Source organism: Culex pipiens, chromosome 3, assembly GCF_016801865.2.
Source record: "Culex pipiens pallens isolate TS chromosome 3, TS_CPP_V2, whole genome shotgun sequence".
NCBI classification, from domain to species: Eukaryota; Metazoa; Arthropoda; class Insecta; order Diptera; family Culicidae; genus Culex; species Culex pipiens.
The window spans coordinates 71,483,725-71,511,014 of record NC_068939.1 but is presented as its reverse complement, the minus strand read 5'-3'; the positions used below and the strand labels follow the sequence as shown (position 1 = coordinate 71,511,014).

Below are 27,290 nucleotides of genomic sequence, written 5' to 3'. Positions count from 1 at the left end.
GATCGAAATACACACACAATCGGGGGGACAACAAAGACGGAAACGGCAACGAAAATCCTGCGTGATGACCGCGACGCACACCGTTCAAATTCTTATCGAATTAAAATTTGAAATTAAAAAAAAAAAAAACTTAGCATGCATTATTTATTTTAACAGTTTTTAAAATAAAACTTTAGAAATCAATAAACAACCAAACCACCACGTGCTCCTCTCACATTTCCAAAACAGCGCGCGCGCACTCTCCCTCTCCCAGAAAAGGACGCCCGCTCACGACGCCAAGATTGCGCGAGAGAGAGCCCGGCGCGCGCGACGCCTTCTGCGATCGATCGTCTGTGAGAAACCGGCGCCGCGCAAAGGTTCTATTTTCAAACCTCGATCCAGAGGAGGATGAGCTGAGCTGAGTTCAGTTGCGCGCAGAAGATCGACCCGAACGGACGTGAAAAGTGGAAGCTCCCCAAAGGGAAAACAAGTGAAGTAAAAGGTTTGAAAAGTGAAGAAGACTTAGAAAAATAAATAGAAGCAGTGTGTGTGAGTGTGTTGTGGAAATATTCAAATGAACCCAAGTGGGGGCAGATAAGCGGGTTGGCTTTGGAGGGGCAGGAGTATTAAACTTTTTGAGACTTGGCGATAATTAATGCTGCGAGGAAGAGGAGGTAATACGAGTTTTGTGTGGAACTGCTAGAAAGAAAGAGGCGAAGATCGTGAGTTTTGTCGTTTGGGCGAAGATTTTAAATATGCTTATCACGTTTTGGGTGTAACTTGGGTTGGCTTAAGTCACACCAACAAGAAGAAAACCTCATTAGAAGAAGTGCTTGCTCAACTTCAGGGAGAGTTCGGAGAACTTGGCGTTGTGCAATGAAGAGTCTGGATGCAGAAGTTCGAGTTTTTGCGTCGATGAGCTCATCAACGAACATCGAGAGTCCTGATGAGTTCGACGTTCAGCCTGACCAGGGCAGGAAGATCGGCAGCCAGACAGTTGCCCGAAGGCATCAAGTCATAAAAAGAAGCATGAAATTAGTGTGGTCGGTGTCTTGGTTGAAAAGTGCATCCACCACCAGCGGTTAATTTGAGTTTGAGCATGCAGGGAAGTGCAGTGAAAGAAGACGATGACGTTGTTGGTTGTGGTGCTGCCGCTGCTGCTGAATGATGATGAGATCTGGACGAAGCAAGTGAGAATGAGGAAAGCCGATGAAGATGCATTCAGTCGTAGGTCGTCGTCGTCGGTGTCGTATTTTTAATCTTTTTTTCCTGTTTTTTTTATGTTGCACAAAATCCATTGACCGGGCGTAATGGGCAGGGTGGCTGCTTTCTTAATTTTTTTGTTGTATTCCAAATCAAGGAAATTTGAATTCTATATTACAAATTTTATTGATTTGATAATAAAATCTTAGGAATGTCAATTGTTATATTCATTTTTTAATTTATTTATTGAAAATCAGTTTCGAAAGATACTAGATGTTCCACGAGAAAAAGCAGATTCTATTTTTTAAATTTAATTTGGTGAAGGGTATAAATTGATGAAAATAAACATTTTTATAAATGTTTCTATTGTAAAATTGGTGCAGGAACTCAAATTTGATAAAATTATTTCAAGAAAAATATTTACAACTGAAAAATTACCCTCAAGAAAAGCCTCTATTTTATATGTTAAACTGTGATACCCACACCGTTCTCAGTCTAAGATGGTAGTCCCAGTTGTCTCCTAAATGCTCTAGGTCGAATTGAGTTGATATGACATGGATGGGTTTTGCTTTTTTTTTTTACTAAAATGCAAATAACTTTAGATTTAATCAATTGGGATTAACAGCCCTTCATTTTGATGCAGTTTGGGGGTTCAGGTTCTTTTTGAATTTTGAAATTTGTTTTAGTTACATACATTTCAACAGAAAAACAAACCCTGGCATTTCAGGCAGATTGGTGCGGTCGACGCGAGATGGGTTAGCTCTCCTCGCTCTTAACATGAAAAATATGCTTTGAATTTTTTTCTGCATTTAATCGAGGATAAAAATAATATTTTTTTCAGAGTACCTACTAGAAAAAATATGAAAAAAATATGCAACATTCTGAACATTGTGAAATGATCAAATACAGTACAGAGAAAGTTTCTCTTTTAAGAGGAATCCTGTGAAACTTTTTACCAAAAGAACTTTTTTTAGCTATTTTTTGTGCAAAGATTGAAAAAAAAAAACATTCTTGATATTAGAGAAGTGATTTGAAATCAAAAATTATAATCATAATTTTTTTCCTAATTGATTTTTTTTCCTTTGAGAACCCTTTTGCTTTTCCACGAACGTTTCCAACGACCGTAAGAAGATGCTAGAAAATCCAGCTATCAACAAAATTCACAATCCATATAAAAAACTTATGATTAAACCGTTATAAGTCTTCTTCATTAAATAATTTTATCTTCTTGTTTTGTAAGGCTTTTCTCATTTTATATGAAGGTTCCGCGAGGCATGAATGCCACAAAAGTGGTAAAATGTCTATAATAAAAAAATATGATGGTTCCGTCGCAAGACCCTGGTCCAAAATGCTTTGCTAATTTTTTTCAGAAAGGTATTATTTTCAATCATTATCAAATTTCAATAACATTATTTTTTGATTAGTTCCTAAGTGTCAATACTGCATACTGAAACAATAAAACTCGTTTTTAAATATAAATATATCAAGCTTTGGTAAAAAATATAGCTTTGCTCTCTGAATTATTGAGACAATTTTAAGTGGAGACATTTGGTGAAAAATAATAGTTTTTTTTTTAATTTAAAACTAATGCAAATTTTAACTCAAGTTTGATCCTTTCCCCCTTTCATATTTCTCCGAAAAAAAAAGGAAAAATATGTGTACAAAATGCAATATTCAGAAACAGTTGATTGTAAAATGTTTTACATTTAATAACTGTTTTTTTTTAACTTTTTATCCATTTTTTTTATTTTTTTTGTTTTAAGTTAAGAAAGGTTAAGAAAAGAAAAAAACATTAAAAATATTTTCATATTGAAATATTGATATTGATATTTTACAATTTACACAATTTTGATAATGGCATTCCTGTAACAATGTATTTTGTAGAAAAAAGGTTAACATAGTGAAAATTTGACTTGAAGCTTAGTTTTTTGCTGGAAAAAAATGAGAGGAAAAAAAACTTTCTTTTGAAAATACAAAAAAATACGATACCTTTTAAAATTTGAAAAATATTTGCAACTTTTTTTTTCAAAATGAAAAATTTGCTTATATTTTTAAAATGAAAAAAAATATAAATTTTATTTATATTTCTGTAAAAAGATAAATTCAAATTTGAAGTAAACGCAGTAAAAACTGTTAGAAATTTATATTTCGTTTGTTCTTCTGTTCTGGAATCGTAGCTAAAATCCATGTTTTTGTTTTCAAATAATTAACATATTTCCGAAATTGAAAATTGTGTTTTCTGGTGTAATTTCTTCAATCAAAAAATTGTTTTAATTTACATTAGTAAAAAATCAAACTCGAACTTTTTGTTTTTAACGGTGCATATCAACCATAGCTTTTGCACCCAGATTTTTGTTACAGACATTTTAGTATCTTCAAAACTACGGTAACTATCGAAATATTTTTTTATTCATCCCCTAATGTACTGTCTACAGAGTAATTTACAACAAAGTTTGACTATTTTTACAATCGCGTTGTTGCAGGATTGGGTCCGTAAGTTTGACAATTTTGGAATAAAAAGACAACAACTTCCTTCGTTGCTGTTAGAGGGTGACGAGCGGGAATTCCCGGGAAAAAATTCTCGGGAAATCGACCATTTTTGGACCTCTCGATTCCCGGGAAATTCGGTCGAGACTCCCGGGAAATTTTAAACTTAAACTATTGAAGCAAAATTATATAAACTAATCAAGAATTATTTGAAAAATTCAAAATTGTTTGGAACATTGGATGTTTAATGTTCGATGTTCAAGTTCGAATAAACCAGTGTTTCTCTAATCTTTCTATTCATATTTTTTTTGAATTTTAACTTGTCAAAAATTTCAATAACCATAATCGAGAGAAGACAAAAAAAATTTGGACCCCACCTTAAAACATACTTTGCATTTACACCTTAAAACATACTTTGCATTTACACCCCAGAAATGAAATTTAATGTTTTTTTTTATAAATCCAGTGTTTTTTAAATGTCCTATAAGATATTGGGTTTCATATGTTTATAGGACGTTATAAAAAAAAACTCTAGAAATATTTTTTTTATTTATTATTTATAAGAGGTTATAGCTTTTTCATGATAAGTTCAAATTCCATATCTTTTCTCGAGCATAGCAATGCTTATATATTTTTTTTTTAATTCTTAGTACCTAAGGTTATTTCGCTGTATCAAGGTAATTTCTTTTTTTTTTTTGTGTAAAAGGCCATTTTATGTTTCACATCAACCTCAATATTAATTATATTTTGTAAAAAAAAACTCTGGAGCGGTAATCTTTGTAAAGTTAAGGTTCGCCAATTGTAAACACTCCAGTTTTCCTGATAACTGTAAATATGTATATCTTAAATTAAAATTTAAAGTTGACCTTAAAAATGATGAAAAAAGTTTAAATTGTTGTTTTGAGTCGTTATTTATCATATTGCAAGAATCTCGATACTGGGAAATTATATATTAAATCACTCAGTGCGAATTATGATTCGTGAACATTTTAAACTATTAAAGTAAACTATATAGTTCCTCTAAATTATGAGGATACTTAATTTAACGAATGAGTAACGAATTTTATACTTTTCTTTTTAAATTATGCCACTATTGGCATAGTAAAAAAACTCCCGGGTCCCGGGAATTCCCGGGAAATGGCCAAATTCAACTCTCGATTCCCGGGAAATTGAAAATCTCGAGAATCGTCACCCTCTAGTTGCTGTGCACCCTTAATTAATTTCGAACATATTTTTTTTATTTTAAAAATAGGCAAAATGCAAATAGTATGTTGAATTATTAATGGGTAATTCTCCGCCAACTCACACAGCAGTTGCCCCGACCCCTCTTCGATTTGCGTGAAACTTTGTCCTAAGGGGTAACTTTTGTCCCTGATTACGAATCCGAGGTCCGTTTTTAGATATCTCGTGACCCCTTCCATTTTTGAACATTCGAAAAAAGAGGTGTTTTTCAATAATTTGCAGCCTGAAACGGTGATGAGATAGAAATTTGGTGTCAAAGGGACTTTTATGTAAAATTAGACGCCCGATTTGATGGCGTACTCAGAATTCCGAAAAAACGTATTTTTCATCGAAAAAAAACACTAAAAAAGTTTTAAAAATTCTCCCATTTCCCGTTACTCGACTGTAATGTTCTACAAAGTTGTAGAACAGACAATTACAAAAATTTTGATATATAGACATAAGGGGTTTGCTTATAAACATCACGAGTTATCGCGATTTTACGAAAAAAAGTTTTGAAAAAGTTGGTCGTCATCGACCATGGCCGTTCATGGTCACCCGCGACAGACACGGATAACGAAACAAAGAGAAACGCAAAAAGTAACTTTTTCAAAACTTTTTTTTCGTTAAATCGCGATAACTCGTGATGTTTATAAGCAAACCCCTCATGTTTATAGATCAAAATTTTTGTAATTGTCTGCTCTACAACTTTGTAGAACATTGTTACACTCTAAAAAATAACCCTGCAAAGTTAGAAAAAACACGAAATTTTAAAATGAAAAATTTTGTTCTAAACGAAAAATGACCCTTCTGGGTCAATGTAGATTCGAAAAGTACATTAAATTTCCCATAAAATGACATGTTCCAAAATTTTTTACAGTCGAGTAACGGAAAATGGGAGAATTTTTAAAACTTTTTTAGTGTTTTTTTCGATGAAAAATACGTTTTTTCGGAATTCTGAGTACGCCATCAAATCGGGCGTCTAATTTTACATAAAAGTCCCTTTGACACCAAATTTCTATCTCATCACCGTTTCAGGCTGCAAATTATTGAAAAACACCTCTTTTTTCGCATGTTCAAAAATGGAAGGGGTCGTACCGCCCCTCCGTCACGAGATATCAAAAAACGGACCTCGGATTTGTGATCAGGGACAAAAGTTACCCCTTAGGACAAAGTTTCACGCAAATCGAAGAGGGGTCGGGGCAACTTTTCCCGATTTCGTGTGAGTTGGTAGAGAATTACCCAATACATTTAACCCCCGGTGGTTGGTCACTTTTTCGTTTGACACTTTTTTAGTTTGTACCTCGTTGGTTGTTCAAAGTCAAACTAAATAGTGACGAACTGTCACTTTTAACACAGCGCTCGCGAACACTATCAAAACAAACGTTTGGTAGTGTGTGTGAGCTCCGTGTGAAAGGCGTGTCAAACTAAAAAGTGACCCCGTTCGTTGGATGGTGTCAAACTGTCGGGGTTTGAGTGTATATGAAAGCTAAACCATAAAAAACATAAAAATCAATGCGTCATATTCAATAACTGTACTAAATTGTGAAAATTGAACGCAATTTTTTTTTATTTAGTCGCTCAACTAATTTATTTAATATTTCATGAACAGAAAGGTGCGAAAGGCAAAAAAGGGTGGTGGTAAATCAACAGTCAAGCTATTTTTATTTAAATACTTTTTTCTCTCCAATTTTTAGCAATTTTTTTTTGCATTTTTTTAGTAGGTGAGAGAGAAAAAAACATCAAACAAAATAAAACCTTGTTGACCACTTTTGAACTTAATCTTGAAATTTGATAAATGGAATTTGAGAAACTCAACCTCATTTTATGTACATATTAGAAGGGACAGTCTCTTTGTACCTATAAAAAGTATGAAAACATGAAGAATAAAAAATAGAAGAAAAACATTAAACCAGAGAAAATTATTTTTTTAAGAACATATGCTGCTCAAAACGATCACTTGGACACGGCAAAACTTTTAAGAGTTTAATTTTGAAAATTCAGTTATCAACGGAAAAATATCAAACCAGAGTTTTTTTTTTCAAAACTAAAGCTCAAGTGACCACCCTGCCGTGAACCGCTGTGAAGCAAAACCTGAAAGTTGTAACATGTTTAGTATGTTTGGAGGAGTTAAAAACTTGTGTATAGAAGAAGCCAACCAAAGCAAAAAGGAGGACAGATGAAGAAGGGTATTATGAATCTTTTTTTCTCTGTGGCCATTTGTTGGTGGATTTCTGGGAAAGATTCCCGATGATGGCCGTGTCTGCGTGTTTGTGTGTCTAAACATATGAGAGTGTGTAAATTTAGAATTTTATGCTCGTCTAAACTTTCGTCCAACCGGTTTGCTGGATTTTCGAACGGCGATGATGGTCTTTGCAGCACATGTCGAACTATAGAGGAACATGTGGACGGTTCGTTCGAAAACTCGGCCTCGGCGACTGTGATAAAGTAAACAGAAGATGTTTGGTCGGTGCGCGCGGTTTTACGGACGGAAGGCGTTGGGCAAATGAGTTTGTTTGGGAGTGTGTTTGTGTGTGTTTCTGTTTGTGCTGTATGTTTTGTGTGAGATCATTGGAGATTGCGTAATCGATTGAAAATTCAAATATAAGAATGACGATTGCTCAAGTAGGGGAAGAATGATGATATTCGCTGCATTTTATAGACAGTTGATAGAACCTTGGTGATTTTTTTTAGTTTTTGTTAGAATTAAAATATGCCGTATTTAGTTGAAGATGCCCCTAGTAAGAAATCTTTTAAAATGTTTAAGAAAACCCAAAAATTCGTGATTTTTAAGTTATTCTTCGCCCAAACTCGACATTTTCTACGATCGTTCATATTTCAATAAAATCGTTAACCAAACTCATTCTTGGTGACCAGATCTCCACTAAGATCCCTCGTGCAAGGCGCAGCCTCCGCTATCGTGTTTCAACGACCCAAAACCATGGGTGGCACCGGCAAAGTGCCATCCGCGACGACGATCGCGACCCTATTGCTGCTGTCCGCAGTAACTGTGGTCCGGTCGGAACTGACCCCACCGTACTTTAATCTGGCCGAGGGTCGCAAGATTACCGCATCCGCCACCTGTGGTGTGGGCACCGACGGGGACGAACTGTACTGCAAGCTGGTCGGAGCCAACACCGAGAACGATCACCAGAACAAGTACGAGGTCATCCAGGGACAGGTTAGTCATTTCCTTTCATAGCCTTTTTAAATCAAATAAATGACCTAAAATCGCTACAACTTCAGTAAAATGTAAGTTTAGAGCCGTTCCAAAGCAGTCTCCCTTGGAAGACTTGACGCTCGTTATCGCAGCTTCATTAACGATTGTTGACCGGAAACGAGCATAGTTCACGCAGCAGCATGAGTGCGTTGATAACGTTATCACGTTGGAGCCTTCGGACACACATTTCGAAATTCGATGTTTCTAACCGTAAATTTTCTTTCTTTAACGTTGTAGGTTTGTGACATCTGCAAACCTGGCTACACGGACAAGAGCCACCCCGCCGAGTATGCCACCGACGGAACGGAAAACTGGTGGCAGAGTCCGCCACTGTCCCGCGGCATGAAGTACAACGAGGTCAACCTGACGATCGACTTTGGACAGGTAGGTTTAGGCGTTCGCTATAGATTTTGGTTTAGATTATTAAGCATAAATTTCATAAATTCTGAAAATTCATCATTGACGCATTTTTAAGAAAAAAAAGATAAACAATCAGAAATTGCTAATTAAGCAAATAAATGCTAATTTCTGAAGCAACATTTGATTTGACAGCTGGAACTATTTTCCAAATTCCGAGACAACAGGTAACTATTTAAAAAAAACCCCGCAGTGTTTAGAGGTAGTTTGGAAGGCTAGCTATTGTTTAACACTTCAAGTTTTGTAAAAAAGTTTTTGTTCGCCTGAGAAAAAGTAAATCAGCAAATCTCTAGTTCAAACTGTCAAAATGCTTATCCGCCCTTTTCTAGTTTTGCTCCAGATTTTTTTTACAATCTTGTTTTGTTCGAACAATGTCTGTAATCTAAAGATTTTTATTTAGATTAGTGAACCGGATGTGACAACTATTGAGCTGTAGTGCATAAAACATGAGGGTTATTTTTTCCATTTAGAAAACACATTTTCCATAATAAAATAATGTAGTATTTTTTGTAACTTTGCAGGGATATTTTTAAGAGTTTATCAATGTTTTACAAAGTTGTAGAGCAGACAATTTCAAACAATTTGGTCTTTACACATAAAAAGTTTGCTTGTAACTATACGAGTTATCGTGAAAAATAAATAAAATGATGCACTTAAAAATAAACTCGGTAAGGTAAAAAAATACGCAAATTTAAATTAAATGTTTTGTTTTAAGTGAAAAAATCACCCTTCAAGGGTGTTGCAGATTAAAAAAATACATTCAATTTCCCGTCTAATCATATTTCCCCAATTTTTTTTAACGGTTGCGTACCATCAAATCAGATGTCTAATTTAACATTAAAGATCCTTTGACACAATATTTCAAAATCATTTCAAACGCAACCCCTTCGTCACGTAAGTCGAAGAGAGTCGGAGCAACTTTTTCCGATTTCGAGTGAGTTGGTAGAGAATGATTCAATTCAATTTTTTAAGTTTTTGAAAAAAAAAAAGATTCGCGATTGTAATTTTGTATAGTTACAATATTATTGGATTAAACATTGTGCATCGATTCCTTTTGTCTAAATAAGCCATTTAGCACCATTCGTTTTTCCATACAAGTCTCCTTAGAAACTTGGGAGCTGCGATATGAAAGTGCTTTGAAAATGATCGAAAACGTGTATCTTGAGAAGGTTATTTTCGGCAAAGTTGCAGGTTAAAATTTAATTACGACTTTTATGAAAAAATTAGTACACGGATTTTTTTACTCGTTTTTTATTTATTTTTAAAACCGATTTTTTTTTTAATTTTTTTTATTCGGATTAGTGAACCGGATGTGACAACTATTGAGCTGTAGTGCATAACGGATGATTCGAATAATTACTCGAAGTGGGTAAAAAAGGTGCAGGTGGTTATGTTACACATGACCACTATGACAAAGAACTTTGCAAGATGATTGTTGAAATTTTCGATTAGAATGTCCGGTCCAAATTTCCCCCTTATAATTACCGTCCTATCGAACTAAGGGGAAGGAAATTGCAAATGGAGCTGAAACAGAAATCGAAGTGAAATCAATTGACTTTCCTTCACCACTCGAAAGTTACCATGATGCGGGAATGTTTTTGCAAGGCTGTTGCAAGCAATCGGCGGCAGTAAAGGAAATTTGAACAGCAGACATTTAAACTGCCCTTTACAGGGCTCTAATTGATTACGAGATAGTTATTCTAAATTTTCAGAAACAGATTTTCGCAGTGGCACAAAAAAATGTGCATCGCAGTAATCTATTTATTACTTCCTGCCTAATAAGCAATATATTTCCAGTATAAAAAACCATAAAGTGTGATACCCATATTGCCCCAACTCTTACGGTTCGGCAAATGTCCCCCCATCGGAACATCCGCGGGGCCTCCGGCCACTCCAGTCCAGTTGGTGGCCAGTTCCAATGATCGACTCCCGCGACTGGCATGTCTTAGCTGGTCCTTGCCTCCAAGCCTTCTGCTCCCGGACCTCCAGGCCGTCTGCTACCGGGCCACCAGGCCATCTGCTTCTGATGTGTTCTCGTCGACGTCCAGCAATAGAATGAATTTTCGGGACCGACTGAGCCGCGTTTTGTTGCCTCGTCGACGATCCGAAAATTATGAGGTGGAGTGGTGGTGATTTTAGATACATCAATCTTACGTCTCTCGATTGACTGATTGGGAAACGTTCGTTCATCCAACCAGCGTGCACCAAAAAGAGGGGAAATTTGCCGAGAGGGGAATTCGTCACGTAACGTTTTTGCTTCGCGAAAATTTTGGATTGACACCACGTATAGAAACCTTAGGACAAAGTTCTTTGTCAAAAATCCATTTTTTGTTGCGTTACGTAATAAAAGAACGCTCCCTAAATATTTTAAGATTAAAAATTGAAATTTATAAAGTGCACCGTTTTCAAGTTATAACAATTTTAAGGTCAAATTAAAAAATATGTCTTCATTCAAGTTTTTTAAATAGTATCCATCCTCATCCATCTTTGAAAAAGATAGACTCAAAATGCTGGGACAACAACTACATTTTTTTTAACGTTGTTGATTCGACCTTTGTTTGCTGAGATATGGCTTTATCAGAGTATACAAATTAGGAATAATAATTATTTATAAGTGCTACTCATTATTTTAAAGTCGACGATATCTTGGCAACTTTTACGATTTTTAGTGTAAAAAAATAAAACCTGTGGAATTTTGTCATTATTGAGAAAAAAAATAGAATGTCAAAATCAGGTCTAACATTTCAAAAGGGTTTATTACTTATTGTTTCGTTTTATTGAAATGTTAGACGTGATTAAAAAATTTAGAAAATATGTTGTTCAAGAAGATGACACAATTTCACAATGTATCAATTTTAGACAATGAAAATCGATGTAGTCGATGTCCAAATGAGGGCTGATCGTACATATTGCATGCAATTTTTGAGTTGTATGCCAGAGCGACGGGCCGCCCTAATTCTCCATACAAACTTTGGAGAAAAATCATTCGGCCCTGTCTAAATATTTTTGAACAATTCAAAGTGCACATGTTCATGAAGACTTCAACTGGGTTAAATCCAGACTGCATACTGAAAGGAGACAGTAGTTTTAGAGCACTTATTGAATGTTTTAATTTAAAAAAAGCAAGAAATTTTCAATTCCAGCCAAGTTTGTCATATTAATAGCTTTTCAGTTGTTATTATCTCGGTTCTCCTGAAATAAAATAAAAGGTTATTCCTGAATAAAAATAATTGATTTTTTCCATTGATTTTTTAAATGAAAACACTTCAACAATCTTGAAAACATTTAATGATTTCAATACTTTTTATTAAAAAAAAGTTTTCAAAGTAATTTAAACTTAAAGTCTATTAGAATTCTACAGCTTGATTTTTTTCTGGAACAAAAGGATGCTGTTTTTTTCAAAATCTTCAAAAATATTCACATATTTCTGACCTCATTCCCGGAAACACACTTCCCCTTTCAACGACCATCAGTACAATGCAGTAAAGCTTAGCTCGACTTATCCTCGCCGCGCTCAGTTCGTTTCGCTGATTGCACTTCCAATTAAAACGCTCCATCAGCATAGCGCGGCGCGATATTGCTTCCATAGTGCCAGTTCCGCCGTCCACTGGTTTAACTAGCCAGTGCAAAATTTGCAACTTGATCTGCCAGCATCAGCAGCATTTCAACGACAATTAAACCGCTTGATAAAGACCTTTCTCCGTTCCTCCCGCCCACAGGAATTCCACGTGGCCTATCTGTTCATCCGGATGGGCAACTCGCCCCGGCCCGGCCTGTGGACGCTGGAGAAGTCCATCGATTACGGCGAGTCGTGGCAACCGTGGCAGCACTTTTCGGACTCCCCCGCCGACTGTGAGACCTTCTTCGGCCGCCAGAGCCTGCGCCCGATCATGAACGACGACGACGTGATCTGCACGACCGAGTACTCGAAAATTGTCCCGCTCGAAGGTGGCGAGGTGAGTACGATCGGGCGGGTTGGCAATCTATGACTTGTATTGACGATTGCGACTTTTTTGTTGTTGTAGATCCCGGTTATGCTGCTGAACAACCGTCCCTCGGCGAACAATTACTTCAACTCGACAACGCTGCAGGAGTGGACTCGCGCTACGAACGTCAGGATTCGTCTGCTGCGGACAAAGAACTTGCTCGGACATTTGATGTCGGTGGCCCGGCAGGATCCGACGGTTACTCGAAGAGTGAGTTCAGAGAAACCTCGATCGCGCCTTCAACTCAACTAACTGATCTTCTCTCTTCGCAGTACTTCTACTCGATCAAGGATATCTCCATCGGAGGACGGTGCATGTGTAACGGTCACGCCAACACCTGTAACGTGCTGGACCCGCGATCGCCGACTCGCATCCTGGCCTGCCAGTGTCAGCACAATACCTGCGGGATTCAGTGTAACGAGTGTTGCCAGGGCTTTGAGCAGAAGAAGTGGCGTCAGAACACGAACGCGCGGCCGTTTTCGTGTGAACGTAAGATATTGAACCTAGAAATATGTCGTTGAAGTTTAGTGCAGGTCTATGCAGTAATTTTTTTGTTAGAGCATCGTATTTGTCTCGGTTGATCAGTTAGATCAATAGAGTATAACCTTCAGGACAGTTTAGAGTACCAATTTTATTGCCAATCTTCAGCAACTCATTCAGTTTGGAGTACTGAAGCTCTACCAATTCGAAACTGTCGTTGGGACATCGTATTTCATTCGGTTGACTCAACAGAACTTCAATATCTGATCTCCAGGACAGTTTGGAGTAACCATTTTTTCTGCCGATCTTCAGCAATTCACTCAGTTTGGTGAACTGAAGCTCTACCAATTCGAAACTGTCGATGGGACATCGTAATTCTTTCGGTTGACTCAACAGAACTTCAATATCTGATCTCCAGGACAGTTTGGAGTACCAATTTGATTGCCGATCTTCAGCAATTCCATCAGTTTTGTGTACTGAAGCTCTACCAATTTGAAACTGTTGATGGGACATCGTATTTCTTTCGGTTGACTCAACAGAACTTCAATTTCTGATCTCCAGGACAGTTTTGAGTACCAATTTGATTGCCGATCTTCAGCAATTCACTCAGTGTTGTGTACTGAAGCTCTACCAATTCGAAACTGTTGATATATACCCGATCTCCAGGACAATTGACGCGACAAAACTTCAATATCAATCTCAATTTATCAACAAATATCTCCCCGTAGCCTGCAACTGCCACGGCCACTCGAACGAGTGCGTCTACTCGGAGGAGATCGACGAGAAGCGCCTCTCGCTGGACATCCACGGTAACTACGAGGGCGGCGGCATCTGCCAGAACTGCCAGGATAATACCGAAGGCATCAACTGCAACAAGTGCAAGAGCACGTTCTACCGGCCGTACGGCAAGGTGTGGAGCGATCGCGACGTCTGCCAACGTGAGTAGCCTTTAACCCGCTGAGTAATTGAATATCTCTAAGGTTTTTGCAACACTTTCAGCCTGCAACTGCGATCACTTCTACTCGACCGGCAACTGCGAGGAGGAAACGGGTCGCTGCGAGTGCCGATCGGAGTTCAACCCGCCGAACTGCGACTCCTGCTCGTACGGACACTTTGGCTACCCGAACTGTCGACCGTGCGAGTGCAACCTGAACGGCACCATCGGCTACCACTGCGAAGCGGTCAACGGCGAGTGCCCGTGCAAGCCCAACTTTGGCGGTGCGCACTGTCGGCAGTGCGCCGAGGGGTACTACGATTTTCCGGAGTGTGAACGTTAGTATTCTATTTGGGGATTACAGGTATAGAGTTGATCCTACATGAAAATCTGTTGTTTTCAGCTTGCGGTTGTAACGAGATCGGCTCGGTGAGCCACGTGTGCAGCTACGAGTCTGGACAGTGCCAGTGCAAGCCCAACTTTGCCGGGCAGCACTGCGACAAGTGTAAGGACGGGTTCTTCAACTACCCGACGTGTACCTGTAAGTATTAGCTTGGATCACCCCAATGACCAAAGACTAAGAACCGCTTCTTCCTTCAGACTGCAACTGCGATGTTCGGGGAACGCTGGACGAGGTGTGCGACAAGGGAAACGGCAAGTGCTTGTGCCGCGAAGGTTATGGAGGTCCCCGGTGTGACCAGTGTATCGCTGGTTACTACAACTACCCTGAGTGCGTGCCGTGCAACTGTTCCGGAGCGGGTTCCGTGTCTACGGTATGCGACGTAACTGGAAAGTGTGCCTGTTTGTCGAACTTCTCCGGCCGCCAGTGTACCATGTGTATGCCGGGTTACTATCAGTATCCGGAGTGTCTGCCGTGTAATTGCGATACCCATGGATCGATCGGGTTGTCCTGTAATACCGAGGGTCAGTGCCAGTGTGCGTACAACTTTGACGGCAAGACGTGTAACCAGTGCAAGGAAGGGTTCTACAACTTCCCGGCGTGCGAGGAGTGCAACTGTGACCCGGCGGGAGTTATAGCCAAGTTTGCTGGATGTGGTTCCGTACCGGCGGGAGAGCTATGTCAGTGCAAGGAGCGGGTACAGGGAAGAATCTGCGACAAGTGTAGACCTCTGTATTGGAACCTGAACGCTAGCAATCCTCATGGTTGTGAAGACTGTGAGTGTTTCATTGACGGAACGATCGGTGCCTTGGACACTTGCGATACCAAGTCGGGTCAGTGCGCTTGCAAACCTTCCGTAACGGGTCGTCAGTGTTCGGAGTGTAAGGACGGAACCTTTGATCTGTTTGGTGCCAGCTTGTTCGGCTGTAAGGACTGCGGTTGTGACATCGGAGGATCTGCTGACAACGTGTGCAACAAAGAAACAGGTCAATGCAGATGTCATCCCAGAGTTACGGGAAGAACCTGTACGTACCCTCTGACAACGCACTACTTCCCAACGCTGTACCAATTCCAGTTTGAATACGAAGACGGCTACACTCCCTCGGGAGCTCAAGTTCGCTACCAGTTCCACGAAGATGTCTTCCCCGAGTTCAGCAAGCGAGGTTACGCCGTATTCTCGGCTCTTCAGAACGAAGTCATCAACGAAGTTAGCGTTATGAAGTCCTCAGTGTATCGGTTTGTGATCCGCTACAAGAATCCCACCCAAGAAAACGTGATCGCGCAGATTCTCATCACTCCGGACAATCCAACCGAGCTTGAACAGAAAGCTAAGGTGCTATTGAAGCCCAATGACAAACCCGAGTTTGTTACGGTGTCGGGTTCAAAGGGTGAGATTCCTTCCCCCGTCGTCCTTGATCCAGGCCGATACACGATCAGTACCAAGACCGACAAGAACGTATTTCTGGATTACTTTGTGCTTCTTCCTGCCGCGTACTACGAAGCTCCCATCTTGACCAAGAAGATCGAAAACCCTTGCGAGATCACCGATCTGGGTCTGTGCCGTCACTACAAGTACCCGAACATCATCGAGTTCCACCCCCATATGGAAGCGCAAATCATCGAAGACCACGAAGCATCGCGACCTGAGGAGTTCTTCCGAGACTACGAACATCTGGACGTGATCAAGGAGGAAAGTCTCCCCCTGCTGACAGTCGATCAGTCTGAGCTAAACTACGTTCTGGATGTGCCCAGACCGGGTCGTTACATCCTCGTTGTAGACTACATCACCAACCGCAACTACCCGGAAATTTCGGTCCTTCAAATCAACCAAATCGGAGACATCGAGCAAGACGGCACCGTCACAGCGTACCCTTGCACGTACACCACAGTTTGTCGCCAACCCGTCATAGACAAAGAGTCCCGCGAAAAGGTCTTCTACATCGACCCAAACAACCGCAAACCAATCACCGTATCGAGCCAGGAACCGACCGGTGCCGTTGCGATCAAGTCCATCACGGCAATCCCGTACGAGGAGTGGTCCATCGACTACATCAGTCCGAGTCCGGTGTGCGTGATGCAGAAGGGAAAGTGTGTCCTAACGAGCTATCGAACTGCTCCGGACTCCAAGAAGATCGAGTTCGAAACGGATAACGAAGATCGTGTTGCGGAGACGATCCCAAGCGAGATATTCGACAACGCTACCAAGCTGATCTACCTTGACAAGGATGAGCCGTCGTTGAACATCAAGGCTAAGGTCCCACATCCGGATCGCTACGTGGTAATTGTTAAGTTCTACCAGCCAAACCATCCACTGTTCAACATTCAGTACAGGATTGAGTCCGATCGCCAGAACTACGACGGCCGTTTGCCCCTTAGACATTGCCCAGCAAACTCCGGATGTCGTGAAGTCCTCAAGCAAGACAACGGATACATCTGGTTTGACATTGAGGATGCGTTCGACATCACGTTCCTGAGCGGTGCCACCAAGGGTGTTTGGTTGGACTACATCCTGCTAGTGCCAGCTGATCAGTTCCACGATGATCTGCTCCAGGAAGAGACCTTCGATCAAACCAAGGAGTTCATTCAAAAGTGCGGCCAAGATCACTTCCACATTCAACTGAATGCCAGCGAGTTCTGCAAGGACGCCGTGTTCTCGCTGACTGCGGACTACAACAGTGGAGCACTGCCTTGCAACTGCGATTACTACGGATCGACCAGTTTCGAGTGTGAACAGTTTGGTGGTCAGTGCCAGTGCAAGCCACACATCATCGGTCGTCAGTGCGAAGCGTGCAAGACCGGATACTACGGATTCCCGGATTGCAAACCATGCGATTGTCCATCGACCGCGCTGTGCCAGAAGGATACCGGCGAGTGTATCTGCCCGGATCGTGTAACGGGTGAGAAGTGCGACAAGTGTATGCCGTACACGTTCGGATACGATCAGATCATCGGTTGCGAAGAGTGTAACTGCAACCCGCTCGGTGTGGCCAACAACAACCTGCAGTGTGATCTGGACAACGGAGTCTGTGAGTGCAAGTCCAACGTTGTGGGACGTAGCTGCGATCGGTGCCAGTTTGGATTCTTCAACTTCCCGTACTGCGAACCTTGCAAGTGTGACATCCGAGGAACGACGTTTGAAATTTGCGATCAGCAGGATGAGACGTGCTTCTGCAAGAAGAACGTGCAGGGTCGCGAGTGTAGTCAGTGCGTTGACGGAACGTACAACTTGCAGGCAACGAACCCGGAGGGTTGTACCAAGTGCTTCTGCTTCGGACACACGTCAGTTTGTGAGACGGCATTCCTGAGACCGTTCAACGTTTCAATGATGAAGGATGTTACGCTGAACACGATCAAGCTGTCCGGCGGAAAGCCTGTGATCTCTCCATGGGTTGTGGAAGGCGATGTTCTTATCAACGAGACGTCCGCTGAAGTTGCGCTGAGTGACGTTGACAACGAGGAGTTGCTGTCCGGTTTGTCGTACTTTGGAATGATTGACTACCTGTTGGATCTCAACAGTCACATCACAGCTTACGGTGGGTTCTTAACTTACAAGATCTACTACACACACGGACTCTTCGGAAGCGCCCTGATCGGCCCCGATGTAATCCTGGAGGGCAAGAACATGGTGATCACTCATCAAAGCATTGAGCAGCCAGCTTCCAACACCGTATTCAATGGACGTGTCGAAATGGTCGAAACCAACTTCCAAACCGCATCGGGTGCATCGGTAACTCGTGAGCAGTTCATGATGATCTTACGGGATTTGAAGGCGATCTACGTCCGTGCGTCGTACTGGGAGAACGGACTATCCACGGTTGTTTCAGACGTCAGTCTTACCATGGCACATGATGATCCTGGAAACTACGACATGTACGAAGAACTATCCGTCGAGCGTTGCTCATGTCCACCGGGTTACGCTGGCCTTTCTTGCGAGGATTGTGCTCCGGGCTATTACCGCGATCCGAACGGACCTTACGGAGGTTACTGCGTACCGTGCCAGTGCAACGGTCATGCCGAAACATGCGATTGCAACACCGGAATCTGTGATACGTGTCAACACTACACGACCGGTGATCACTGCGATCAGTGCATTGAAGGATACTACGGCAACGCTACTCGAGGATCTCCGAATGACTGTATGATCTGCGCGTGTCCACTGCCGATTGATTCGAACAACTTTGCAACCTCTTGCGACGTTTCGGAAGATGGGTACGAGATTCACTGCGAGTGCAAACCTGGTTACACCGGAGAAAAGTGTCAGAGCTGTGCTCCAGGATTCTTTGGACAGCCGGAGATCGAGGGCGAAGTGTGCAAACCTTGCGACTGCTCTGGAAACATCAACCCCGAGGAGCCTGGATCGTGCGATTCCGTGTCGGGCGAATGTCTGATGTGTCTGAACAACACGTACGGTCGGGCCTGTAACCTGTGCGCCCCCGGATTCTACGGTGACGCAATTCAGCTGAAGGATTGCCAAAGCTGTATTTGCGACGCTGTCGGTACGGAACACTGCGATAACTTTGTGGGAACGTGTAACTGTTATGCGAACGTGATTGGCGAAAAGTGCGATCGTTGCGAGGACGATCATTACGGATTTGAATCGGGCCGAGGATGCTCACCGTGCGATTGTGGAATTGCCTCGAACAGTACGCAGTGCGATGATCATACCGGGAAGTGCGCTTGCAAACCGGGAGTCACGGGACGACAGTGCGATCGCTGTGAACCAGGTTACTGGAACTATTCTGAGGAAGGTTGTGTTCCGTGCTCGTGTAATACGGATTACTCCAGAGGTTACGGCTGTAATGCACAAACTGGACAGTGCGAATGTTTGTCGGGAGTCGTAGGTGAAAAGTGTGATTCTTGTCCTTATAGATGGGTTCTGATTCCAGATCAAGGCTGTCAGGAGTGTGACGGATGTCATCACGCTCTGTTGGACGTAACTGATGAGCTGAAGGACACTATTGATCCGGTTTTGCACGATATTGAAACCATCGCAGACGATTACTACACGTCACAAAAGTTGAAACACTTTGACGATTTGGTTGATGAGCTGGAACCAGTCGTGAGACGACTAGACCCACGAGGCGTGAACTTGAGTCCCTCCAGAAACGAGCTTGAAAAATTGGAAGCTGAAATAAAGGCGCTTGATCGTAAGATCCAGTATCAGGACGAGAACAACCTTCCGGAAGAAAGCGAACAGCTGCTAAAGAACGCATCGAGCATTCGGGATGCTTGCAGATTTGCCAATCTCAACACTGTTAATACCATTCATGAGGTTGAGAAACTGTCCGAGAACCTGGGAAAATCTGCTGGCAGCAATAAACTTGAGCAGGCTCACGCTGAAGCCGTCAACTACCTGGAACTAATCAAGCAGTACTCGGCAACCCCGGGAAGTCTGAATGTTCAGCTTGATAACGCGACAGAGTTGCTGGCCAAGGTTGAAGACTTTGCCCAACCAATCCAAGATCAACAAGAGCGGCTGAACAAGCTGATCTACAACATCGGAGAGTTTGATGTAAAGCTGGAAGATCTCTACAACTGGAGTTTGAAGATTGAGGAAGAAAGTCGTACCACGGCCAAGCTGAACAACAAGAACAAGGGTGCTTTGGATTCCAAGTTCGATACTGTTTCCGCTCATTCGAAGGAAGCTCTGGATAACATCGAGAATGCCAAGAAGTTGATTGAAGATTCGTCCAAGATCAGCCTGGATATTTTCACGACTCATACTGAATTGGATAATATCAACTCTGAGTTGAAGCAGCTAAACAGCAAGGTTGATAATGAACTGCCTGATAATGAACGTGAATATAAGGAACTGCTTCCCAAGATTCAAGATTCCATCGATTACGCCGCTAACCTCAACGAAGAAGCTAAACGTCTGACGGAAAATTACTCAGACATCACGGCTAACTCGGAAACTGCACTGAAAGCTGCGACTGCTTACTCCAAGATTGCGGACACAGTAAAGGAAGCAAACGACAACATTGAAAAGGCAGCCCAGCTAGCCCAGAACGCTACAGAGCTCACGCAAGGAATCGAACGTCGTGCTGGAGAATCCGACAGTGATTCCCGAGAGCTGTTCAGCGATGCAGTCAAGTCGCTGCAGTCGCTGCAAACTGAACTGGAGCCTCACATCAACAAAACGGTAGCGACTGTCGACCAAATCCAGAAGAGCAACGAGGAAAGCGATAAGGCGTTGTACTTTATCAACCAATCGCTTGATGGTATTCCCGAGGAATCTTACACGAACAACTGGGAAACCGCACGCGATCAAGCGGTCGAAGCTCAAGGAGATGCGCAGAACGCTATCAAGATTCTGGATCCGATCATCACCGATTTGCCGAAGAGTGTGTATTCGTCCGAACAGCTGCCCAAGGATATCGATCGTACAAACAAGGACATTCAGTCGGTGTCCAACCAAATTGAACAGTACAAGAAAATGATTCCAAAGGTGGCCGAACTGGTTGACGATGTCGAAGCGAAGCAGAACAAAATCGACTCGATCGTTAGTGACATTGGAGATCGGTTGGAATCGCTGAAGAAGCAAATCGCAAGTGCACGATCGCTCGCCAACAGCATCAAGTTTGGAATGACGTTCCACCCGAACACGACGCTAGAAGTGAAGCCTCCAGAGTCGCTGAACCAAATGATCACCAATTCTACGGTGTCGGCTTACTTCAAGACCAATAAACCGGAAGGATTCTTGTTCTACCTGGGTAACGAGGTGAAACCGGACGCTAAGAAGAGTTCGTTGGATGATTACATGGCGCTGGAGATTGAGAACGGATATCCGGTGCTGTCGATCGATTTGGGCAATGATCCAGAGAAGGTGATCAATCCGAAGTACGTTGCGGATGATAAGTGGTATCAGGCGATCATTGATCGTAATGGAAACAACGTCAAGCTTACCATTAGGGAGGAGCTGGAGAACGGAACCGAAATGTATCATCCGAAGGAGCAAACTCTTCCGGGTGGTTATCAGCTGTTCAACGTTGATCAGAACAGTAAACTGTTTGTTGGAGGATATCCGGCCGAGTACAACATGCCTCTTGATGTGAAATCGGGCGAGTTTGATGGTGAAATTCAGGACCTGCAGGTTGGTGGAGAACACGTTGGTTTGTGGAACTTTGTCAAGGCTGAAAATGTGGCGGGAAGCCAGGAGCGTGACAAGCTGCTTGATGAGGACAAGCCTACGACTGGATTCCGGTTTGGTGGAAATGGTTACGTGATGGTGGATGCCAAGTCTCACTCGTTCAAGCATCGTTCGCAGATCCAGTTCCGCTTCAAAGCAACGCTGGACACGCAGGACGGTTTGCTGTTCTACGCGGGCAGAAATCGTCACTTTATTTCCGTTGAGATGAAACAGGGTGCGATCGTGTTCCAGTTCAAGCTGGGTCAGCATGGTGAGGTGGTGACGATTGGATCGGATGGCATGTTCAATGACGATGTCTGGCATACGGTTTCGGCTGAGCGGGATGGAGGAACTGGCAAGTTGACGGTGGATGGAAATACGGTGTACCAGAAGACTTCGAGTGCAGCCGAGCCGTTGAAGGTGTCTGAGTCGATGTTCTTCGGTGGGTATCCGGGCAAGATCAACCACACAGATGTGACAACCAAGGGCTTCGATGGCTGTATTGACGATGTGTACATCTTGGGAACTAAGGTGGATTTGAGCATCAACCAGAAGACGTTGGATGTTCGTCCGGGCTGTCCGATGAAGTTCTCGTCGCTGCTGTCGTTCCCACCGCATCAGTTCGGATACGTTAGCCAGCCGGGAGTGACTTCGGCGAATGGATTGCAGGTGATTGTCAAGTTCAGGACAACCCAGCAGAACGGAATATTGTTCTACACATCGAACAATGATCAAAGCGGAACATTCGGACTGACTCTGGAGGATGGCGTGTTGGTACTGACAAGCTCGAAGCAACAGCTACGATCGCGTGGTAAACGCTACGACGATGAAGAATGGCATTTGGTCACCGCTACTCACGAGAATAACCGGTTGAGCTTGTCCGTTGACGATGAGTTGTTCATGTCGGACATGGCTCCGCCGCCGTTGTACATTGAAGACGGTGAAATCTATTTCGGAGGACTTCCGAAGAACTTTGTTCCGCACCGGGATGCAATTCCCACGCAAGCATACTTCTGGGGATGCATTCGAGATGCGATCGTGAACGGTCAGAACGTCAACTTTGCTAATCTGAAGGACAAAAAATCGGCCATTTTGGATCACTGCTCGAAGGACATATTCGCTGTGAAACCGGGCGATGTTCCTCTGTACTATCCGGACGGTGGAAGTGAGCCGGTTGTGTTCACTGGATCACGCGTTGACACCGAGGAAGCTAAACCAGACAGCGAGAACGAAATTGAGGGCGAAGAAGAGGAACGTCCAAGACCTATTCCGCCTATTCGAGAGGATGAGGAAGAAGAGGGCGAAGATTCCACGACACTTCCACCGTACACGAGACCAACAACGACCACTACAACGACTACCACTACGACAACAACGAGACGTCCACGACCGCCACCGGAGAAACCAGAGCCCACCTGTAGGCTACCGATCGTTCCCGATCAGGATGTGGACTTTGATGCGGGCTATCGTTTCGGAACGGGACCGTTTAGTCACATCGAGTTTAGCGAAATTCCGCAAAAGATCAAGAAGCAGTACGAGTTCTCGCTCAGCTTCAAGACCGAGTTCTCCGAGGGAGTGCTGTTCTACGCGGCAGACTCTCGTCATACCGACTTTATCGCGCTGTACCTGCGTGATGGCAAGGTGTTCCACTCGTTCAACTGTGGATCGGGCTCAGCAAACATCAGCTCGGAACGGCGTTACGACGACAACGAATGGCACACGGTATTCTTCTCGCGCTATCACAACAAGGGTAAACTTGTGGTCGACAGCGAGGATGAAGTGCATGGAGAATCCGTTGGAAATACCAGAACCATGCAGGTTCAGGCACCGTTCTTCGTCGGTGGAGTTTCCGGTGGGGAGCACTACGAAGATGTGGCGCTCAATCTGAAGATCGACAAGAACATTCTGGAGCGCGATCAGTTTGTGGGATGCATCAACGACATTCAGGCGTTCAACAGACCGCTCGGACCTCCGTCGAATATCACCCAAACGATTCCGTGCTCGTCGCAGATCGAGAGTGGTGTGTTCTTCGGCAAGGGCGGTGGCTTCTTAAAGTTGCGCGAAAAGTTCAAGGTCGGCACGGAACTTACCGTGAGCATGGACATCAAGCCACGATCGCCGACGGGTCTGTTGATGTCTGTCCACGGCAAGCGCGCCTTCTTCGTGCTGGAGCTGGTCAACGGCAACATCAGCCTGACGGTCAACAACGGGGACGAGCCTTTCACCGCGATGTACGTGCCCGATCCGAGCGAGAACTTGTGCGATGGTCAGTGGCGCACAATTACGGCGATCAAGTCGTTCTACGTCATCACGATCAAGGTCAACGACGTCAGCTCGAACCCGGCGATTGGCGATGCTCGGTCGGGATCGACGGACACCACGCGGCCGCTGTTCCTCGGAGGACATCCGCATCTGCAGAGGGTAAGTCCGACGCTCGAGACGCTCAGGAAACCTTGTACTAATAAACTCACTCTTGTTTCACAGATTCGTGGCTTGACGGCGCGCGAACCCTTCCAGGGTTGTATCCGCAACGTGGTGATCCGCAATCAGCAGGAACCAATCACACCAAAGATGTCGGTCGGCAACGTGCAGACCGGAGTTTGTCCGACAATTTAGATGTAACGAAACGAAACGAAACCAGTTGCGTACGGGATTTTTTGGAAACGGACCAAAACGCTACAGCTCAAGGATTTTTGCGTTAGGAATAGCGATACGGAACACGATTAGGGTGATGATGGAAACTTTTATGACGACCTTTTGGCTACTCAACCTTGAAAGATTTACTCACAGACAAATGGATAGCTTTATCGTTTTTTATTCAAATTAATTTCAGATTAAATCTTCAATATACAAAAATTTCTTATAAATATCAATTCACTAAAATCAAAGTAACGTCTACAATTCCTCCAGTGCTTTCGTGAAAATAGATGTTATCTTTTTGTCTGTGTTATAATTTTATGTTTTTAGAGAATAAACTCTATCTTTATAATTTGATTCTGGCACACAACTTTCAAGCTAAAAAATGACATCCGCATGTTTGATCAAATTCTTGTTCAATCCCTTCGTAATATATTATCAGTGGGATTTCAGTTTTAATCTGTTACGATTCAAAAATTTATACGATTTAATAAAACAGATCTTTACGTCAACTTCTAGAATAAACTCAAAGAATAATTATCCACTTACAGTGCCACCAATGTGCCATGAATTTCTCTTTTTAACTTTTCCAATAAAATAGTCCTAAAGCTACAAATACAGCATTTATTATTTTTTTAATCCGAAACTCTAAATATATAAATAACTTATTATTTGTTCACAAGTAGATACGACAAGCAATTCTGATCCTCTTCGTCGGTATAGGACAGCTCCATCCAATTCTTCCAAGCTGTGCCAGCTGGTTCAAATAAATTCAGATGGAACATATCCTCCAGCGGTTCTTCATCTTCTTCCATCTTGACCACAATCCGATACATTCCGTGCACTTCCATAATGATCTTCTTGAACACCACCTCGTAAACGTACACTTCTTCTTGCTTTACTGGAACGACCACCACTGTCGAGAAGCAGTTTTCCCACTCATCATCAAATTCCACCTTCACTTCAACGTTCAGCTTGAGCGACTGGATATCGGTGGATTCGGTTCCGATCAGGATTCCAAACCCGTACAGGTTGAACGGCTTGGATACCTCAATTGTTATGTCGGTAACAACTGTATCTGAGTAGCTGAACTTGGAGAAAGCATGCAACTTTTGACAATGTAATTCTCGACAGCTTCGTCCTTTCATAACCTGAGAAAATTCCTTTGAAATTCGCTGACGATTGGAGTTTGTCTTCAACCATCTTTCGCATGCCAGAACCAGCTGGTCATCGTGGCAGTTCATTTCAGGGCTATCCACTATCAACTTCAGCGAGCCCATCTCCAGGGCAAGAAACTGCTTTTGATCGAAACACTCCAACGGGTTGTCGCAAATCACCCGGAGGCAGATGGTGTTGATGTCGACAAACTCGTACCGTCGGTTGTCGTTGAAGATCTTCAGCACATTTTCCTCCTTGATCTTGTCCTGGATGAATTTGTCGCAAATATCGACCAACTTGGACAGCAGGTACTTCTTAGCGGCATAGTTCACCTCAACGAGATTGTTGCCGTTCAAATTCACCTTTTCGCAGTACATGAAGCGCAAAATCTCCAGAAAGATCGTTGGATTGATGTCCTTGACCGCGATCGGGTCGGTGCGGGTGTTCTTGGTGGCCTCTTCAAATTTTCCGTTCAGTTGGGCGTAGAACACCTCGCTGGCCGTTGTGATGATTATTTTGTGCGCGAACATCGGCTCGCCGGCTTCGCCCACCTTGAAGAACACGTCCGCGCCGTACTCGCTGTTGACCAGCTGCTCCAGACGATCCCCCAAGGGTACGTTGAACAAAAAAGCGGTATCTGCCATTCTGGTCATTCGAATAAAGTTATTTTCATAATAATTTAAAATTTGAATGATGTAAACTGATGCCTACCTCCTAAATGAGTTTATTTTAAATCAACAGATGCGTAATATTTTTTTTTAAATTGAAATATCTGTCAACTGCTTTGTTTGTTGTTAGTTCTTAGCAGACGGTAATAACAATGCCGTCTAATCTACGTAAACGACAAAGTGAAGTGGTGTACGAATATCATGGGCTATCTACAATCACTTAACTTAGTTAAGTTGCTTAGATTAGATAAGTTGTGTAGAAAAAGTACATAACTTAGTGTGGTTATCTACATTCAACTTAGTAAACTAGCAGGGCTGTTATACGTTTATATGCAAACGTTTGTTTAGGTACCTTTGGTATGGGTCATTCTGCGCCAATTCACACAGCAGTGGCCCCGACTCCTCTAAGATTTGCGTGAAACTTTGTCCTTAGGGGTAACTTTTGTCCCTGATCACGAATCCGAGGTCCGTTTTTTGATATCTAGTGACGGAGGGGCGGTACGACCCCTTTAATTTTTGAGCATGCGAAAAAAGAGGTGTTTTTCAATCATTTTCAGCCTGACACGGTGATGAGATAGAAATTTAGTGTCAAAGGGACTTTTATGTAAAATTGTACGCCCGATTTGATGGCGTACTCAGAATTCCGAAAAAACGTATTATTCATCGAAAAAAACACTGAAAAAGTTTAAAAAAACTCTGCAGTTTTCCATTACTTAACTGTAAAATTTTTGGAACATCGTCAGCTGTGTGCTATCTTGTGACAACGACCATTTAGTACTTTTCGAGGTATCGATTTTTAAAGTTTGATGATATTTTTTTTCAAAACTATGAATGGTAGAGCCAAACTTTTTGAAGCAAGTTTCAACTTATTTGGTTACACCAGTTAAAAGATACAGTAAATTATGTAATCAAAAATCTGAAAAGCACGTGTCACAAGTATGTTTCGAAAGTAAAATTGTACTACGTGTCACAAGTGTGCACAGAATTTCCATACAAACTAAAATTGACTTAAATCAATAGTTTAACCGACTTAATCAGTATATTTTCAAAAACAAAAGATTGCATTGCCTTCAGAAAATGTGTGTCAACATAAATTTGTGAAAAACAAGAAAAAAATTCCACATTTTCCAACAACATGTATGACGTGTCCCAAGTGTGCACGATCATTTTGATGATAAAATGGTCTATGTCACAAGTGTGTATTGCGATATCCGGAAAACGGAAGCGAGTTTCCAAAATCGGGTTAAAGCATCTTGTAGTGTTTGTTAAGTATAGCAAAACGTCATCATAAACTCATTTTCGACCAAAATGGTCTATGTCACAAGATAGCACACATCATTTTAACCCTCTACAGCCCATATTTTTTTTCGA

General features: G+C 42.5%; 2 protein-coding genes across 2 annotated transcripts; one reads left to right on the top strand and one right to left on the bottom strand.

Annotated features, from left to right (window-relative positions):
* Positions 1-348: 348 nt before the first annotated feature.
* Positions 349-24,120, top strand: LOC120419527 (laminin subunit alpha). Its single transcript, XM_039582239.2, has 11 exons — positions 349-653; positions 7,768-8,071; positions 8,348-8,494; positions 12,247-12,483; positions 12,553-12,723; positions 12,786-13,002; positions 13,722-13,931; positions 13,993-14,265; positions 14,331-14,468; positions 14,528-23,877; positions 23,941-24,120. The coding sequence occupies exons 2-11, from the start codon at positions 7,832-7,834 to the stop codon at positions 24,070-24,072; spliced, it is 11,115 nt and encodes a 3,704-aa protein (XP_039438173.1). The 5' UTR covers positions 349-653; positions 7,768-7,831; the 3' UTR covers positions 24,073-24,120.
* Positions 24,121-24,431: 311 nt separating this feature from the next.
* LOC120419528 (BTB/POZ domain-containing protein 6-like) lies at positions 24,432-26,100 on the bottom strand. The gene is made up of 2 exons (XM_039582240.1): positions 25,963-26,100; positions 24,432-25,896 (listed from the first exon to the last, which is right to left on the bottom strand). The coding sequence occupies exon 2, from the start codon at positions 25,893-25,895 to the stop codon at positions 24,762-24,764; it is 1,134 nt and encodes a 377-aa protein (XP_039438174.1). The 5' UTR covers position 25,896; positions 25,963-26,100; the 3' UTR covers positions 24,432-24,761.
* Positions 26,101-27,290: the final 1,190 nt, after the last annotated feature.